Raw genomic sequence first — 17278 nt, 5'->3', positions numbered from 1 at the left:
TGATTCCCCAAAATGAATAAAACTCCATTGCTGAATATCCCTCTTGTAGATTCCACCTCATGATTACCCTGTCCATCATTATTCCTTGCTTTGAGCCTCCTCCTCGTCGGATGAACTCATAAATTCATCGTCCTCGTCAAAACCAAAAAAAGTTCGAGCCGGCGTCTTTGCTGGCTCATCTGCCTCGTCGGATGAAGACGACTCTTTTGAGTTTGACTTTGCGTCGTCTTCAGAATTTGATAGCGCCTCCGGTTGCTCACTTGACGCTGAGCCATGCGAGGTGCTGAGAAGGTTGTCTCTATAGCTGCCACTCTTCATCGCGGCGAGGACTGCGTCGCGTGTCTTCTCCCTGCTCTCCTCCTTGTCTTCAACCCACTTTCCCTCGAGTCGACCTTGGCCGCCATTTCTGATTTGGTGTTGTTTCTCTTCAGAAATCTGGACGATTTGTTCCCAGCGCTCCTTTCGCTTTTCTTTTTCCTGGCGATCCATGTCAGGTTTGATGGACAGGTATTCTGCAAGAGCCTTTGCTTCGTTGACAGTACGAAGTCTGCGGCCGTCAAGGTTGCGGCTAGATCCGTGGTCTTCTTGGTTCTTCTTCTTTCGTGATGACATGCGCCCACCGGCGGCGCGTAGCTGAGAGCCGAAACCACCCTTGCCACCGCATAAGGGAACAGCCAGTCGCAAGGACAGAAACTCATCCTGGCTGCTGGATAGATATACAGAGATGGGCGCCTGGGAGACTTCTGGTAGTTGTCTATTTGAGATGGTTGTAATGATGAGTCTGGAGTCTGTGGTTGGGAGGCGCTCATAGATTTCCTCGCGGAGTTCTGTAATTGTTGTTGAAGGTGGGACCGGAACCACCAGAGTAGATGGAAGTCCAAGACCACCAAATGTGGTTATGAGGACGTTGAGATTTTGAGGAGCCATTGTGATTTGATGTGAGAAATCGTCTCCTGAACTGAAATTTTCTTGAGAAATGGATTTGCGATGGGGGAGAGGACGGATAGTTTGGCGTCTCTCGTTGACGCATACGACCTTCTCTTTTGTGTTGGGGTGGCCAAGGTTTAAACACCAGCCACAGCTTTAAGAATAGTATCTTATCTCACGTGATGCAGCCACAGCACACAAGGTCACAAGCCACCCCACTCGCTAGGTTCGAATTTCTCGTAGGGTTTACGCCCACAAAAGTTATCCATTTTGAGCCCAGGCATCTTCACACCGAAATTCTGCGCTTCTTCAACATCGACCTCACCAAGAAACCGCCACGATGTTGATTCCCAAGGCCGACCGCAAGAAGATCCACGAGGTAAATTGAACCGACAGACTGCCAGAACCCAGCGAAACCTACGCAGGCGCTCAAAGAGATTGCATGTGTAACTGACAAAATATCCGATGACCAGTACCTCTTTCGCGAGGGTGTCCTCGTGGCCCAGAAGGACTTCAACCTTCCCAAGCACCCCGACATCGACACCAAGAACCTGTTCGTCATCAAGGCTTGCCAGTCTCTCAACTCCCGCGGCTATGTCAAGACCCAGTTCTCTTGGCAGTACTACTACTACACCTTGACCCCCGAGGGCCTCGACTACCTGCGCGAATGGCTTCACCTGCCCGCCGAGATTGTGCCCGCCACCCACATCAAGCAGCAGCGATCGCACGCCCCTCCCCGCGGCATGCTCGGTGAGGAAGAGCGCCAGCGACGACCATTCGGCCGTGGCCGTGGCGGTGACCGTGGTGACCGTGAGGGTGGATACCGACGACGTGATGCTGGTGAGGGCAAGGAGGGCGGTGCTCCTGGTGAATTCGCTCCTCAATTGTGAGTCCCTACTTGTACCCAATCGAGAACGAGTCTCCCCGCGGCGACTATGGAGATGAGCCGGCGGTCGATTTGCCATCAAAATTCGTGTACTAACGTGGAAATACTAGCCGTGGTGGTGCCGGTCGTGGCCGAGCTGCTCCCCCCTCTTAAACGAACCGAGTTTATTTAAAGTAAAACAAAAGAGGTTTTCGAGATGCGTGGCAGCACACAAAGACAAAAACGGGAATAAGGGTATCGAAAACATGTAACTCTACGAAATGGAGGACCACACAACACTTCTTACCATGAGAGTTCCTATTTTTTCGGGAGACTACCGGGCTGAGTAGGGGACACACGGTGGGAGTTTTTGGAGGGGTTAGATCCTCGGAAATTATTTGCATCAGGGTCACTTATATGCAGTCAATGAGACAAATGCTTGCGACATACATTGATGATTTATCTCTATATCGTGACTGGGGCCAACTACGTGCACAAAAGCGTAGTTGCTGCATTTCAATGGGTAGCATGACGCAATTTTGTCCTGATGGCCCATGGGGAAGCGGAGGGAGAGTATCATTGATAATAAGCAACCCTTGGGTCTGTGGAAAGTAACACGTATCCCCGGTAAGCCTACGAAACTAAAAAGGTCACATACTATACGATACGTGCAGCAATGTTCCTCTTACTGCAGTCGTGACGCCATTGCGATGCCTCGTCCACATAATGACCTGCTCAAACTACTCTGTACACATCGGATGTCTCTCACCTCTCCCCCGGGCGGCACGTTCCTCAACACATTGGCTAAGAAACGACCAGACCTTTACGGCACGCCATTGGGCTAGGATAGATCTTCACCGGGAAAGTGGCAGCTCGCAAATTTCCCAACTCCGTACGGAGTCCCATCTGTAGCCCGAGCAGCGGGGACATGGGATTCCTCACAAAATGTCAGTGCTGTCCACCGGGCTACAACATCCACGACGGCCGATGGTTGGCAATGCTCCGTACACATCTAGTGGTGAGATAAAAAAAACATCCTTGTATCGTCTAGATTCTTCACGCAACACAAGACAAGCATCTCGGCGTCACATGACGCGTCAAATGGCGGTGTCTCCTGCACAACTGCAAGCCACAGCAAGCAGTGATAGGTCACCAACCTTTTCACAATGGCAGGCTGTATTGTCTGATGCCTGCGTCCATCAACTCCAACGGACCTCCCCAGCTGCGGATGCGGGACGATTCACCCGCGAGCAAAACAAAACATGGCGGTGGGTGCTCAGCTGTCAATGGGAACGGGAGAAGATTGAACAAGGCGGGCGGCAAGATATTGGATGAGCGTCCGGCCCCGCCGTTGGACTTGCTGCATCACCATAATAGGTCAATATAAGACGTCTGTGTCTGTGCCTTGAGCAGATCGCCGCGTCTACTAGGGGGGCGAGGCGCCGACCGGCTGGCGTTGCGTCTGGTGTTTTCCGCCTTGTGCTGTCCGATGCATGGTGGCCCGAAATCCGGCGACGCAACCACCAGACCTCAGCTCATCCTGAGTCCTGACGCCTCACCCCGAGCACGGAGTTTTTCCACGCGAAGCTGGGCTGACAGTAAGCGCAATGTACAATGTAATCAAAGGGTGTATTCCGCATAAAATTCAGCATTGTTGACAGACGGACAACAAGAAAGAAGGGACCCATTGCTTCGTCCCAAATCTGCACATGCGCAGCATCAGATGTTGAGTCTCGGCAGATGGGCGAGAGGAGCTAAAGCATCGGTGGCCAGCAATCCGGCAGGGGTCACAGCCGCCCCGGCCAGGGGATAAGACCAAGAGGTGCCAGCCGGGACCGATGAGTGACATTTGAAATTCAATGGGCGTTCATGTTGCTCCGAGGAGCAGCGCAGGAGGGGGAAAAGGTCGCCAAGGGTCGCTTCTGACGCCCACGCCGGTGTGTTCAATGGTCTTGCTTGTTGCTGCGGCGGAATAAAATGCTCGGAGGGCCGCCTCGTCTCCGGGCACGAATCTCCTTTTTGGTTCTCAAGCTCCTGATTCCTCTTTTTGCTTGAATTTGGTCGTATTAGACAACCTATTTTATATCTCTCCCGTATGTTAGCTATTGCATATCTTTGGTGGAAGTGCGTGTTGTTTTTACCTTGGCTAATGGTTGTACCATCGTGGCAGCTTCCAAGGACTGCTGTGACTCCAAGCTCGCAGGGCGAAAACGTCGTACACGCCGACCACACAAAATCAAAATATACAGAAAAACAAGACATAATTCAAAATGGCAAACCTTCCCAAGGAGATGAAGGCTCTCAGGTACGTTCTTTATATATTTACCGTCGTGGGCCTGTTCTAGCCATCAGGGTGCCTTTGAGCCAGAATGCCGACGGCCCGGTCCATATGCTTTTGCTTTCCCACCCTTCCATTACAAGTACTGACCATAGCCCTGCTCAGATATGAAAAGCCCGAAGATTGGTCCATTGTCACGGTCCCGCTCCCAGAGCTGCGCGACAGCGATGTCCTCGTGCAGGTCAAGGCCTGTGGTGTCTGCGGAACTGGTCAGTCTTCCAGCCTACCCTGTGCTTCATTCTTCGGCCAACAAGCTAACAAACGGCGCAGATTTGGTGACACGCTCTTGTTCTTTGCCACTCCGGAGAGCCAGTCATATTGACTGGCGTTTGTAGCACATCCACGAGGGCGAGTTTATCGCCAAGTTCCCCCTCATTCCCGGCCACGAAACCGTTGGTGTCATCGCCGCGCTTGGCAAGGTAGGAACTTGTACGGAATACGCACCCAGGCTGACCTGTGTTGACGACATGCCCAGAACGTCAAGGGATTCCAGATTGGCGACCGAGTCGCTGCCGACAACAGCGAACTCTGCAACGAGTGCTTCTACTGCCGCCGTGGCCAGCTGCTGCTCTGCGAGAATGTATAGGCAACCTTGGACCTCCCCGTCTCTTCTGTTACTGATACGCATAGTTCAACGCCCATGGCGTCACCATGAATGGCGGCTTTGCCGAATACTGCGCATATCCCGCCGCCAAGGTGTTCAAGATTCAGAACCTCAACTGGGTGGACGCCACCCTGCTCGAGCCCGCTTCCTGTGCCTGCCATGGCTTGGAGAAGATCCGTCCCAAGCTGGGTTCTCACGTTCTCATGTTTGGCGCCGGGCCTACTGGTCTCGTGAGTGCTTTGCTGGAGGGGGGGAACGTCTTTTAAGGAACCGGACGGGGCTTGCTGACTTGATGTTGTTGCAGATGCTCGCCCAGCTTTTGAGGCAGAATGGAGGCTGCCAGGTGACCATTGCTGCGCCCAAGGGCTTGAAGATGGACCTGGCCAAGAGCCTTGATGCTGCGGATACGTATATTGAGTTGTCGAGAGAGAGCCCCCAGGCCCAGTTTGACCAGCTCAAGAAGGACAACCCCTATGGCTTTGACATTGGTGCGCATCTCGGCCCGCCCGTTTTGCTTTCATGGCGCTGACAGAGCTTGCAGTTGTCGAGGCTACTGGTTCCGTCAAGATTCTGGAAGACGCCATCAACTACGTTCGCCGTGGTGGCACCCTCGTCGTCTACGGGTAGGTTTGACGGCCTCGATTCACACGCCCACATTGCAAAATGCCTAATGTATCGATGATGATAGTGTCTACGCCAACGCCGACCGGGTCAGTTGGCCCCCTGCCAAGATCTTTGGTGACGAAATCACCATTATTGGGTCCTTTTCCGAGACGTACATGTTCCGTAAGTCCAGTCCCTGCCGCCGGCAGTTTGCATACGTTGCGACTAATGTAGTATTGTGTTGCAGCCGCCACCATTGACTACCTCGACTCTGGAAAGGTCAAGACCAAGGGCATTGTCAACAAGACCTTCAAGCTGGAGGACTTTGACAAGGCTCTTCAGAGCATCAAGGACAAGACTGCCATCAAGGCTGCCATCGTATTCGAGTAGCTTTTGTTTCCTAGGGTTGTAGAGAAAGAAAACAAAGACTAGACATATACAGTAGACATTCTGATATAAATACAGTCACATGCTTACCACTTTGCAAGAAATGACAGAAAAAAACTTCACGGGGCACAGAGTGGCTTTGTACATAAATGTATGCTGCATACGGAGTGCTACTCTGTAATATCGGTGGGATAATTGCATCGTGGCTGAGCTATCGGCAAGATGTGGTTTGTACAAGGTCACATCAGGTGCCCGGTAAGACGAGGGATTATGCGAGACATGCCGAGTGATATTGTGGCATTGACGACGTCTGTTTGGGGGAGTTGGCGAGCCGGGATGTTTCAGGTAAGGCTTTGTGTGACGGCATGCGACTAGGTTGGCTTTTTTTATGGAGATTTCTTCGAGTGGGGTTTGCCGTGACGGAGTGCTCAAATGCAGGATGTGATGTGATGGGATGTCCTTTTTGGGCTTGTTGGCGAGTAATTGAACCGCCGTGAAGGCTGTGACCATGTATCGCAAGTACTATCGCCCGGGGGGGAAATATGGGCTGCCATGCGCCTATTAACTGCGCTTTAATACTACCGGCTATAAACTGGCAGCTAATGCAACGCAATGAGCAATGCATGCTTGGTTGATAAGGTGAGCCGTACTGAATATGCTGCCAAGGCTGTCCACCGCTAACAGAGCTTGACGCGTCCCCCAAATCCAGCCATCGTGGCGGTGACAAATGTGGTGTTTGGAACGGGAGCCGTCGGAAAATTGGTACGTGGAGATGGGAAAGACGAGCTGCCACATACCCACGGAGCACAGATTACCGGGTCGTGGCATTCAAGTCAAGGGGAGAAAAAAAACTGTCGCGTGCCTGTGGATGGGATTGGCAGTTGGACATGAACAAAGTTTGCTTGTTGACCTCGATACGAGGACGAAAATGGAATCAGTGCCTGCGCTAACCGGACCAGTTGGCGTCTGGGAACATTGAAAGCTTCATGTTTCGATGGGACAAAACTGGCTGCTGTGGGACCTCGTCGCAAGCACCCGGGGCGCCAGTTGACTGAACAGGGTGCCGTCTCCAACCAGACAACTGGGCCAGTGGACCATCAATGCAGCATAGCATGTTGGCTGTTGCCCGCCCCTGCCGGCATCGCCCAAGACGTCCTCCCTGGAGTCAAGTGTCAAGTGGTGGCGGCTCAGGCTCGCCGGACGCATCGACGCCATCCTCCAGGTACCTACTACAAATAGTACCCCATGCTCTCGTCTGTTCAAATGCCGCCAAAGACGAGCCACCGTCGTTGATGCCCGCTTGGCATGCTATCCATGCGCATTTGACCCAAGACGACTGCAACAAACAAACCAGCCGAATCAACCAACGCCCCGACTGAGTGTCTCACAGCGCCGAGGCCAAGATGCCACAACCAGGCCTCGTTGTTTCGCCGCGATAATCGTCGTACTTGCCTCACAGTCCGTCTAGATCCCCTTTGATGTGCAGAGCACCAGTCAAATGCAGAAGCCGCTTTCCCTATTGAACAAGGGAGCTACCTAAAAGCTCCCCAGCCCGTGTCTTTTGGGGAGGAGAAAAAAAAAACTGGGAGAGCCATGGCTTCCCCTTCTCGTAGTCGTTCTCGACCGCCTCGCCACGACCTCGTCACTCGAATTCACGCCGATGCTCTCGAGACACCCACCATACTTCTCGGATCCATCGACATATCCAACAGCCAAGCACAAGAAGACTCGAGCTCTTCGGAATCTGATTTTCAGCGCACCAAGCCAAGCAGGTTGCCTCCTCGCCATGCACGCTCCTTGAGCAACCCGTTTCCTTCGTTTCTCGGTGCTGCAAAGAAGAGACAAGGCTCGACGAGCCAGCCGCAAGCTGATTCGGACAGGGGAGATGTTGACAACGCCATGGCTGGACCAGACGTTGGCAATAGGCACAGGCGGGGTGGTCCTCTGGGTAGCAAGGACTTTGCAACGGGAAATTGTATGACGTGCGCATCTTTGATGCGGTGGCCCAAGGAATTGAAAGTTTTCAAGTGTACTATCTGCACGACGATTAATGACTTGGCCGCTCCGGGGAGCGAGGCTCTGAAGCCTGGGATTCTCGGAAGACGGCGTGATGGGAATGCCCATGCGTCATCTGATAACTCAACTTGTATGTGGCCCTCTCTATTATATTGCGATTAGAAAGTCTGACAAACTTTATTTTTTTCGCCCTTTATTTAATAGCCCAACCAATTTCCTTACGACACTGTCAACGACTTGTGAGACAGTGTATTCATTCCTATATTTCTATGAAATTGGTGCCGAAACCAGCGCCGGAGCACGCAGGCTGGCGCTCTCCTACTGCATCTCAAAGCAGCATCCCAAGATCAGATGCTCACAGAAATCAGCAGGACCACCCCCATGGACGACCAAGGGGCGCCTCCTATGGAGAAGACCATGACGGCTATAATCCCAAATATGTCTTTGAGGAGCAGCCTACCTTGCGGCCCAGTCCACTACGGCCAAATGCCGCCCTCAGGTCATATTCGTCTTCACATTCCGAATGGCCTCCTCCCCCCGGGCAGCCACCCCTGAATCCGAGTCCAATGGCACGCCGCAGGGCATCGTCGATGAACGGCCCCTGCGAACCAAAGAGGATATTTAAACCCCTTGAGGAATACATTGCGAAAGCGTTTGGTTCATTTGACTGTGTAAACTCGTCATTTTCAACAGAGAACAGGGGGCGGGAGCGCCAACAAGGCGACCAAATTCGGCGGAAACCACTGCCGTCGCGTGGAAGATCACTCTCACAATCTGCTGACGCTGTTCCTCGGGGGGAATCTCAACCAGGCATTGTCATGGATGAGCTGGACCCGAAGCTGCTCCTCCTGGGCGACTTTGCAGAGAATGGCTCCTGGTGGACGGGGGGCCGTAGACAGACAGGGCCCACGAAACAAACTTCTACCCGCCGACCTGAAAGCCCCCCCAAGAAACCAGTCACAATCAAGAGCCCGAACCTGAACTGGGATGAGCTTGACAGTTGGTATTCTTCAACCATTAATGCTGCCGAGGACTGGTTCTCTGTGTATGAAGATGTTTGCAGGGAACCAACTGTCAGACCCCAAACGCAAAGAGACCTCGAGGTTCTGGAGCAAGAACTGCTACAAGGGCAAGAACATGTCCAAAGAGTGCTGCTGAAAGCGACAGAATCGCTATTGAAGAGACCCGGCCGGCCGATGACCAACGCCGGCGATCTTCGGTTTCTTCTCATCATCATGGAGAACCCTCTTTTGCACGCGGAGTTGAAAGGATTTGGTGGCATTTTACAACCAGATGGTGTGGCTCCTCCCCCTCCCCAAGTAATCCCTCCAAGACGAAACCTTCTCCCGAGTTCAGGGCTTTTATCTGGCCAACATTCAGGGATAATCAAGCGGATCATCGGTCTCATATCGAACACGCCTCCGGAATGCCACAATCAGCTCATCACGTGGTTTTGCAAGTATGACAACAGACGATTTGTTCGCACCAAGGATTTGGTATCGGGCTTTTTGAGCTACCGACTACTCCGACAAATTGACAAGAAGCAACCTACAGAAGTTGACATTACGGCTGGCTTGATACCAGAGATGCGCGCTGGCCGCTCTGGTGCTGGTTTCTACCTCCATGATGAGATCAGAAACGGAGGAACTTCTAAAAAGAAGGAGTCAGAGCACAAAATTGCGTACACCGAGGATTGGCAGATCAAGGCGGCGTCCCGCGTGCTTGCTCTTCTGTTCGCAGCCAATAGTGTCCCTGGGATCAGACATGGCTATTCAACGACGGCGGTTGGGGTCAATGTTGCGGCTGGTTCAACCCGCGAATATGGGCACTCTAGTGGACAGCTGGTCCCAACCACGGACTTTTACAACTCAATGATAGATTACGCTGATTTGGTCAGCGACTTTGAGTCCTGGGAGTCGAAACGGTCCAAGTTTTCCTTCTGCCAGTATCCGTTCTTAATGAGCATTTGGGCCAAAACTCACATCCTGGAACATGATGCCAAGCGACAAATGCAGATGAAGGCACGCGATGCCTTTCTCGACAGCATAATGACCAACCGCAACGTAAAGCAATATCTTTCTCTCGATGTTCGTAGAGAGTGTCTTGTTGAGGACAGCCTTGCTGCCGTTAGCGAAGTTATTGGAAGCGGAAGTGAAGATGTCAAGAAAGGTCTCCGAATCACATTCAGGGGTGAAGAGGGTATTGACGGCGGCGGACTGCGCAAGGAATGGTTCTTGCTCCTCATCCGGGAGGTCTTCAATCCCGACCACGGTAAAGTTGCGCCGACAACGATTATATCCTGCTGCCTAGCTAATCCAATGCCTGTAGGGATGTTTCTGTACGACGAAGACTCGCAGTATTGCTACTTCAATCCCGCCACTTTTGAAACGTCGGATCAATTCTTTTTGGTTGGCGTAGTCATGGGTTTGGCAATTTACAATTCTACCATTTTGGACGTTGCTCTACCGCCATTTGCCTTCCGCAAACTGCTGGCGGCTGCGCCAGCTCACGGCCTGGGCATGTCGTCTCGCCCAAGGCCATCGATGCAGTATACTTTGGAGGACCTGGCAGAATACAGACCGCGAGTAGCCCGTGGGCTTCGTCAGCTTCTGGACTTTGAGGGAGATGTGGAAAGCGCATTCAGCCTTGACTTTGTGATTGACACTGAGAAATACGGCACAACTGTTCAGGTGCCCCTTTGCCACGGAGGCGAGCGAAAGGCTGTTACAAATAGCAACCGACGAGAGTATGTTGACCTCTACATTCGATATGTACTAGACACGGCGGTGACGCGCCAATTCGAGCCTTTCAAAAGAGGCTTCTACACCGTCTGCGGAGGCAATGCCTTTTCCTTATTTCGACCCGAAGAAATTGAGCTCCTCATCCGAGGATCGGACGAGGCTCTTGATATTGCATCGTTGCGTGCTGTGGCCGAGTATGACAACTGGGAGAGCCGCCAGCCGGACGGGAGTAGCCCCGTAGTCGGATGGTTTTGGGAAACGTTCCAAGAAGCAACACCGGGGAACCAACGCAAGCTTCTTTTATTCATCACGGGAAGCGATCGAATCCCTGCAACGGGGGCCGCTATGCTGCCCATCAAGATTTCGTGTCTCGGCGAAGATGTCGGCCGTTATCCAATAGCGAGGACTTGCTTCAACATGATTTCACTGTGGCAGTATGGATCGAAGCAAAAGCTGGAAGGCATGTTGTGGAGAGCTGTGTTTGAAAGTGAAGGATTTGGTCTGAAGTAGGTCTACATATACAACACACGCCGATGTACGTAGTAACTCGGTGTTTGGAGGATTTGAACCGTTCTTGATGCATACAGCAAGCATATCATCTCGGCATAACACGGGGCGTCAAGGACATGTATGGATAGAGGTAAAAAGCACAAGCTTGTAGTCCAACAGGACAATGACTGGAACCATTGATACCCAGGTTGGTGCAATAGTTGAAGATGAATAAAATATACATAGATGCGTTTTCCCCCCCCAGTTTGAGTAATACAGAGCCACTGATCCGGCAATATTATACATTTTCTTCTTCTCTTTGGCTTTGGAGCATTTGTCTAAGCCTCCTCCTGCTCAGCCATACCCCCTGCTGCCCTCGCCCTCTTCAGCATGTCCTCCTCCTTCTTCTTCTCCGCCCTCAGCGCCCTCACCCTCTCCCTATCGACGCCGCCCTGTGTCTTGATAGCCTCTAGACTCTGAATCTCTGCAATCTCGGCGCTCGTGGGCTGCAACGCCCTGGCGCGCGTCTCGGCGAGGAAGAACTCTAGGATATCGGAGCTGTGCCTGTTCCTCATGTCGATTGTGACGACCTTTTCGTCGGCGCCCGGCGGCTGCGCCTTGGAGAGGCCGGTCCGCGACGAGGCCGGCTGCGAGGTCTCCGCCGCAGGTGCTGCCGAGGAGGAGGAGCCGGCCGAGGCGCGCATGTAGATTGTCATGACGGGCGGTGCGGCGTTGTCGTCGTGCCGGTTGAGGATCATGGGCACCGCCGGGTTGTGGTACTTGAGCCGCGGGAGGTACTGGCGCCAGAACTTTCTGTTTTTCCCACCCTGGTATTAGTCCCTGTGGGAATTGGGTCGCTTGGCGGGGGGACGAACCTGGCTCCCATGTGGCCGTTGGACATGCTCGTCGCGAAGTCCATGTGTATCCTTGTGACTTCGGGCGGCAGGATGGCGGCGCCTGGCCCGCAGCGGAGGTTGATTAACTGTTGGTTTTTGTTAGACGTTAGGAGAGGACGGGGGCGGACGGGGGCGGCGTACCCTCTGTTTGTTGTTAGTTTTGTAGATTGATGAGGCATTTCATTGAGGGGGCTTACCTTTCTGAGGAGGTGTAATCGCTCTCCTAGGGAGCGCATCTTGTTACCGTTTATGAGAGCTTGGTATCGGGTGCGGTGGTTCTTGGAGGTTTGAAGTCGTCAATTGGAAATTCTGGCCCACACCCTGGCCGGCGGACCGGCTTTCATCCGTGGTGTGACGGGATCCTTGTTTAGGGGCCCTTTTTTTTTGGTTTGGAGCTGCAAGCTCGCCAGCCAGGTGGAATTTGAATCTTTGAATCTTTGCGTCTTTTCGGTGTATTTATGAGGGATGCATCGCGTTTCGACGGCGCGCTTGCTCAGTAGGGCACTGGGGATAGGGGAGCGTGCGGCGAGCGTACCCGTCTTTTTGTGCCCTGCCGTCGGTCTACGCAGCTCGCCTGCTCCCCGGAATCTTGCGAGATCGAGCCGCCGGTTCAACAGCACGGGAGTTTCTGCAAGGGCGGTTGAGGATGGGCCGCCGGCGCGGGTAGACCAGCCGGTGAGGCAGCTTCCGGTTACGTGTAGCGGGTGCGGAGCGTTTGCGCAGACCGGTGATGCGCAGCAGCTGGGGTACTTTGACTTGCAGAGCAGGAGGGTGCGCAATTGGCTTCGTCCGCGGAGGAGCGAGGGACCGGGCAGCGCGGCGGCGGCCGAGGACAAGATTGTGGATGATGTCTTGAAGGGCTTGGATGAGGAGCGGCTGGAGGCTTTGGGGTTGCGCGCGGAGAGCATGATGGAGGATGCGAGCGCCAGGGATTTGGAGAGTAAGTGCCACGGCTGGGTGGGCGGTCTTAAGCTTGGGATTGACCGGTATTGGGATTTTACTGACGTGGTCTTTTTTTTTTGTTCTAGGACTTGTCACGGAAAAACCGCCTGTTTGCGACAGATGCCACGACTTGATACACCACAGCACGGCGACCAACACGGCAAAGCTCACCATGCACCACCCGACGGTCGAATCGCTGCGGGACACCATTGAGGAGTCGCCGTACAAGTATAACCACATCTACCATATTATCGACGCGGCCGATTTTCCCATGTCGCTCGTCCCGCGGCTCAATGTCTTGCTGGGCGACATTCCCCTGCGGTCGAGGAATCGGCGCTCGCGTTCAAGCAAGTTCCACAACGACCGCAAGACGGAGATGAGCTTCATCATCACGAGGGGGGACCTGCTCGGCCCCACCAAGGAGATTGTGGACTCCATGATGCCGTATCTCCGTGACGTTTTGAGAGACGCCCTGGGCAGACTGGGCGGCCGCGTGCGCCTGGGGAACTTGAAGTGCGTCAGCGCCAAGAGGGGCTGGTGGACAAAGGATGTGAAGGAGGATATTTGGAACAGAGGAGGCGCTGGGTGGATGGTCGGCAAGGTCAACGTCGGCAAGAGCCAGCTGTTTGAAGCCGTGTATCCCAAGGGCAGGATGGGCGACAGCAACAAGAGAGACACGGGCCGGCCGGCACCTACGCATGCGCAGGCTGCCGACGACGCCGACGGCCAACAGGAAGCCTGGGAGGACCTCAACGTCGGCGAGCTGCTTCCCCCGCCGCAACCCACCCGAAACTACCCTTCCATGCCGGTCGTTTCCTCGCTCCCCGGCACTACGGCGTCGCCCATCCGCGTACCGTTTGGAAATGGCAAAGGCGAACTCGTCGACCTCCCGGGCCTCGCGCGAAGCGACCTCGAGCTGTTTGTCAAGGAACCCCACCGTCAGTCCCTCATCATGAAGAAACGCATCGTCCCCGAACAGGTCGCCGTCAAATACGGCAAGTCGCTGCTCCTGGGCGGCGGCCTCATCCGCATCACGCCTCGCACGCCGGACATGGTCTTCCTCATGTACAACTTTACCCCTATCGACGAGCATCTCACCATGACGGAAAAGGCAATTGCGTTCCAGGAGCAGACGCGCGAGTCTATCGGCCTCGAAAACATCACCCTTGCCGGTGTCGGGGGGAGGATGAAGCACGCGGGGACGTTTAAGCTGTGCCATGACGTTACCAAGAAGCGCGCCGGGCCGCTGACGCGCAAGAACGCTGTGGGACTCCAGGTTGACCGGTTGCCGTTTCGGGTTGTGTCGGTGGACATCCTGATCGAGGGCGTCGGGTATGTCGAGGTGGTTGCGCAGGTGAGAGCAAGGGAGTTTGAGCGGTGGGAACGCATGCAGGCGGATATTGAGCGGGCCGCGGCTGTGGAGGGCGAGGACGCCGAGTCTGCTGCTGCCGCGCCCGGGGAAGAGCCGTCGTCGCAGGATCCGTTTAAGGAGATGATGAGGAACAGGAGAGATGTGCTGGGCGAGGATGGGCCTGCGGTCAAGGCGCAGTCAAGGCTACCCGAGCCGGATTGGCCTGCGGTGGACGTCTTCTCCCCCGAAGGCAAGTTTGTGGGCTCGAGGAAGCCGATTAACGGGTGGTTGAATAACAAGCCGAGGGTTTTGGCGGAGCATAAGAAGATGCGGCCGAGGAGGAGCATGAGGGGGGCCAAGAAGAGGGCCAAGATGGAGAGGCGCAAGGGCGAGTGAGGTGTTTGGTGTGGATATGTATGATGGTTGAGCTGTACAGTATGTATAATACCACTCTATGATGCATGTGCTATTTGTATTTGGGCTCGCAGATGGGGCGTGTAATGGCTCTCGTGAGTTATTTTAAACCCGACTTATAACTACATGCCCACGCTCCCGCATTGTTGATGTAGATTGTGCACTAGTCTAGATACCTCGGTAGGTGGTCTGCGTTTGGTGACAGACGAAACGGGATCGACAGAGACGAGTGACGTGCGTGGAACGTGCAAATGGTGGGGGCGGATCATCCCATCCCAACCCAAAAGAGCAGCCATTGATTGCAACCTCCGAATTTTCGACATTCTCCTCACTGCAATCCCAACAAACGTCATCCGCCTCGTGTAGAAACCAGCTTCACCGCGCACACCTACCTCACCCTAGACAATTTCCAGAATAGAGTGCATCTAGACTCACCGCATTAGAGACGCCACCCCCCCTAACAGCGGACGTAGCCCCGACGCTGCCGACCCTGTGCACGCGACGACGACCATGACAGATAGACAACGCCAACGAGCCGCCCCGGTGCCATCAACGTCCCAGACACAAACACAGACCGGAACGCAGACAGAAACACAGCGCATCTTGCGTCTACGCGGCGGCCACAACGCAACTGGGCGATCAGTACAGTGGGCAGAGGATGTAGTAGACAACGAAGGCTTGGGCAGGAAGAGCTCCAAGGGTAAGCATTCTCGACCTGGGGATGGTTGCGCTTTGCGCCATCTTTTTTCTTATTTGAGAGGGTGTCTGGCTTACCGACCGTTGCTTCTAGTTTGCTGCATATACCACAAGCCAAAAGGCGTAGACGAGTCCAGCGACGAGTCGTCCTCATCGTCGTCGGATTCCGACACCGACTCGGAGCCGGAGCGCGGGAGGGGAGACGGCAAGAAGGCGCCCGCGTGTGGTGGCCATTCGCATGGCCGTGCGAGGAGGCCCAAGGATGGGCGTAGGCAGAAGAGGCCGCCGAGCCCGAATGCGTATGAAAAGGTGCCGAAACAGAAGCCCAAGGAGGAGTCCAAGTAAGGCCTGCGGTGACGATTAAGGAATTGGCATTGTTATTACTGTTTGTGCTCTTATGGCTGCATGTTTTGGTTTGCGTTGGGCTTCGTTGTGCAGGGGGCCTTGGAGGGCATGGGGTTTCTGCGGCGTATACAACATGGGTAGGGATTATGAATATAATTGGCGCTGAAGTGATGCTGGGGAATTGAACTGAGGCTTTTGCGAGGCCGTTTGCCAACGGGTGATGGTGTGGATTGGGTAGATGGGTGTTGCTGGTAGTGAGGCGCTGAGCCATCAGTTCATGTTGTTGTCTTTGATGTTCGAATGTGTTTAGTGGTTGGACGCCGGGCTGCCATCTTGAATCTTTAACGCATCGATGCGCCTGGAACCTCTCATGCGACTTGCTATCTAACAGCTTCTCTGGCTCAGATCGGTACTTTGTTCTTCTTGACTCTGGCCTGTTCCGCGCGGAGCAACATCGACAGCCGGCTCCTGTTGCTGATGTTACGGGTAGGGATGCGATCTTGGTTAGGGGTACACGAACACATGGCTTGATGAAGACGCGGGGTGATGAGTGCTTAATGTTACATGGTAGAGTAAGAGGGGAAAAGTACTCGACCAGACTGATGCCTGGCTATCTGCACCATTATACTACGTTGTAGAATAAGTATATTAGTATACATGGTAACTGAACTATTGATCGGGTATTTTTCTTCGAAACTGTGACGCTAGCTGTCTACCATCGATTACACATCCTAATTGTACATTCACTTGTGCCTCCTTCAGCACCTGTAGCATCCAGAACTCGGCAGGAAAAGGGGTCTTGGAAATCCTCCATCAGCCAAACGGGCCATGTAGATGCTCGGTGCTCACCACCAGGCAGCAGGTCCTTCACCTCGATAACCCTACGTCTTCCGACTCTCAACAACAAAATACTTGCCCGCCTTCCTGCCCGCCGTCCCTACAACATCCCACTTCTCGCTGCTCTCATCTTCGATCCTTGTCCTCACCCTCCTCGGACGCTGGTAATGCCCTACGTGCTCTTCTGCATCCAACAGCCCCTGCATATCTGCCAAAGTGATTGTGTTCTCACGCCTGGCCTCTTCCGTCTCGTCTTGAATCGCACGCAGTGGTTCGACGCCAGTTGTATCGACGCGCTGGACGGCGCGGACAAAGTGGAGTTGGTCTTGGAGGGTGGATATCATGGTGTTTTCTTCCGAGGGCGTCTGGGGCAGGGGCAGCGCAGCGAGGCGTAGTAGATGGTGTAGCTGCGAGCTTGTTATCTTCTCCGTTGCCGCCGGTGCTGCTGCTGTTGTTGTCGGTGGTGGGTGGCGGAGAGATCTCACGGACCAGGTTGGCTTGGAGAGCATCTCGGCAGGTGACGGTTTGCTGGATGTCGACAGGAAGCGCTGCCGGGGACGCAGGGCCCGGCGCAGGAGGCAGCGGCAGCTTGTGCAGAGCGGCATTGTTGGCCGTGTGCTGTTGGGGCACCGAGATTTTTTCCCTCTTTGTCTTTGTCTGAGGTGGTAAAGACGGACACACTGGATGCATCAAAGTCGAGCTTGGAGTCGCAAGAGCTCCATGGGCTCCACCTGCGACCGGGGAGGGGCCTCTACCGTGACGCTTTGTGGTGGCGTTTCACCAATGCGCAGCTGAGGGGTGTCGTCAGTCAGTGTGTGTCATGGCTC

General features: G+C 54.2%; 8 protein-coding genes across 8 annotated transcripts; 5 read left to right on the top strand and 3 right to left on the bottom strand.

Annotated features, from left to right (window-relative positions):
- Positions 1-78: 78 nt before the first annotated feature.
- On the bottom strand, positions 79-927 carry MAA_07658 (uncharacterized protein; the record flags this gene model as incomplete). Its single annotated transcript, XM_007825656.1, has 1 exon — positions 79-927. One exon carries the CDS (start codon positions 925-927, stop codon positions 79-81), a length of 849 nt encoding a protein of 282 aa, XP_007823847.1.
- Positions 928-1267: 340 nt separating this feature from the next.
- On the top strand, positions 1268-1966 carry MAA_07659 (Plectin/S10; the record flags this gene model as incomplete). Its single annotated transcript, XM_007825657.1, has 3 exons — positions 1268-1306; positions 1401-1813; positions 1924-1966. 3 exons carry the CDS (start codon positions 1268-1270, stop codon positions 1964-1966), a joined length of 495 nt encoding a protein of 164 aa, XP_007823848.1.
- A 2096-nt stretch (positions 1967-4062) lies between these two features.
- On the top strand, positions 4063-5727 carry MAA_07660 (uncharacterized protein; the record flags this gene model as incomplete). Its single annotated transcript, XM_007825658.1, has 9 exons — positions 4063-4097; positions 4236-4311; positions 4466-4549; positions 4606-4710; positions 4761-4964; positions 5039-5222; positions 5276-5357; positions 5423-5520; positions 5585-5727. 9 exons carry the CDS (start codon positions 4063-4065, stop codon positions 5725-5727), a joined length of 1011 nt encoding a protein of 336 aa, XP_007823849.1.
- Positions 5728-7317: 1590 nt separating this feature from the next.
- On the top strand, positions 7318-10991 carry MAA_07661 (HECT-domain-containing protein; the record flags this gene model as incomplete). Its single annotated transcript, XM_007825659.2, has 3 exons — positions 7318-7870; positions 7945-10011; positions 10069-10991. The coding sequence occupies 3 exons, from the start codon at positions 7318-7320 to the stop codon at positions 10989-10991; spliced, it is 3543 nt and encodes a 1180-aa protein (XP_007823850.2).
- Positions 10992-11308: 317 nt separating this feature from the next.
- On the bottom strand, positions 11309-12102 carry MAA_07662 (50S ribosomal protein Mrp49; the record flags this gene model as incomplete). The annotated part of the gene is made up of 3 exons (XM_007825660.2): positions 11309-11783; positions 11846-11952; positions 12064-12102. The coding sequence occupies 3 exons, from the start codon at positions 12100-12102 to the stop codon at positions 11309-11311; spliced, it is 621 nt and encodes a 206-aa protein (XP_007823851.2).
- Positions 12103-12331: 229 nt separating this feature from the next.
- On the top strand, positions 12332-14555 carry MAA_07663 (Protein phosphatase inhibitor; the record flags this gene model as incomplete). The annotated part of the gene is made up of 2 exons (XM_007825661.2): positions 12332-12806; positions 12895-14555. The coding sequence occupies 2 exons, from the start codon at positions 12332-12334 to the stop codon at positions 14553-14555; spliced, it is 2136 nt and encodes a 711-aa protein (XP_007823852.2).
- A 528-nt stretch (positions 14556-15083) lies between these two features.
- MAA_07664 (Protein phosphatase inhibitor) lies at positions 15084-15614 on the top strand (the record flags this gene model as incomplete). Its single annotated transcript, XM_007825662.2, has 2 exons — positions 15084-15273; positions 15364-15614. The coding sequence occupies 2 exons, from the start codon at positions 15084-15086 to the stop codon at positions 15612-15614; spliced, it is 441 nt and encodes a 146-aa protein (XP_007823853.2).
- Positions 15615-16495: 881 nt separating this feature from the next.
- MAA_10610 (uncharacterized protein) lies at positions 16496-17056 on the bottom strand (the record flags this gene model as incomplete). The annotated part of the gene is made up of 1 exon (XM_011412328.1): positions 16496-17056. The coding sequence occupies one exon, from the start codon at positions 17054-17056 to the stop codon at positions 16496-16498; it is 561 nt and encodes a 186-aa protein (XP_011410630.1).
- Positions 17057-17278: the final 222 nt, after the last annotated feature.

This window comes from Metarhizium robertsii (assembly GCF_000187425.2).
Source record: "Metarhizium robertsii ARSEF 23 chromosome Unknown MAA_Scf_1, whole genome shotgun sequence".
Classification (NCBI taxonomy): Eukaryota; Fungi; Ascomycota; class Sordariomycetes; order Hypocreales; family Clavicipitaceae; genus Metarhizium; species Metarhizium robertsii.
This window is presented reverse-complemented; position numbering and strand designations above follow the sequence as displayed.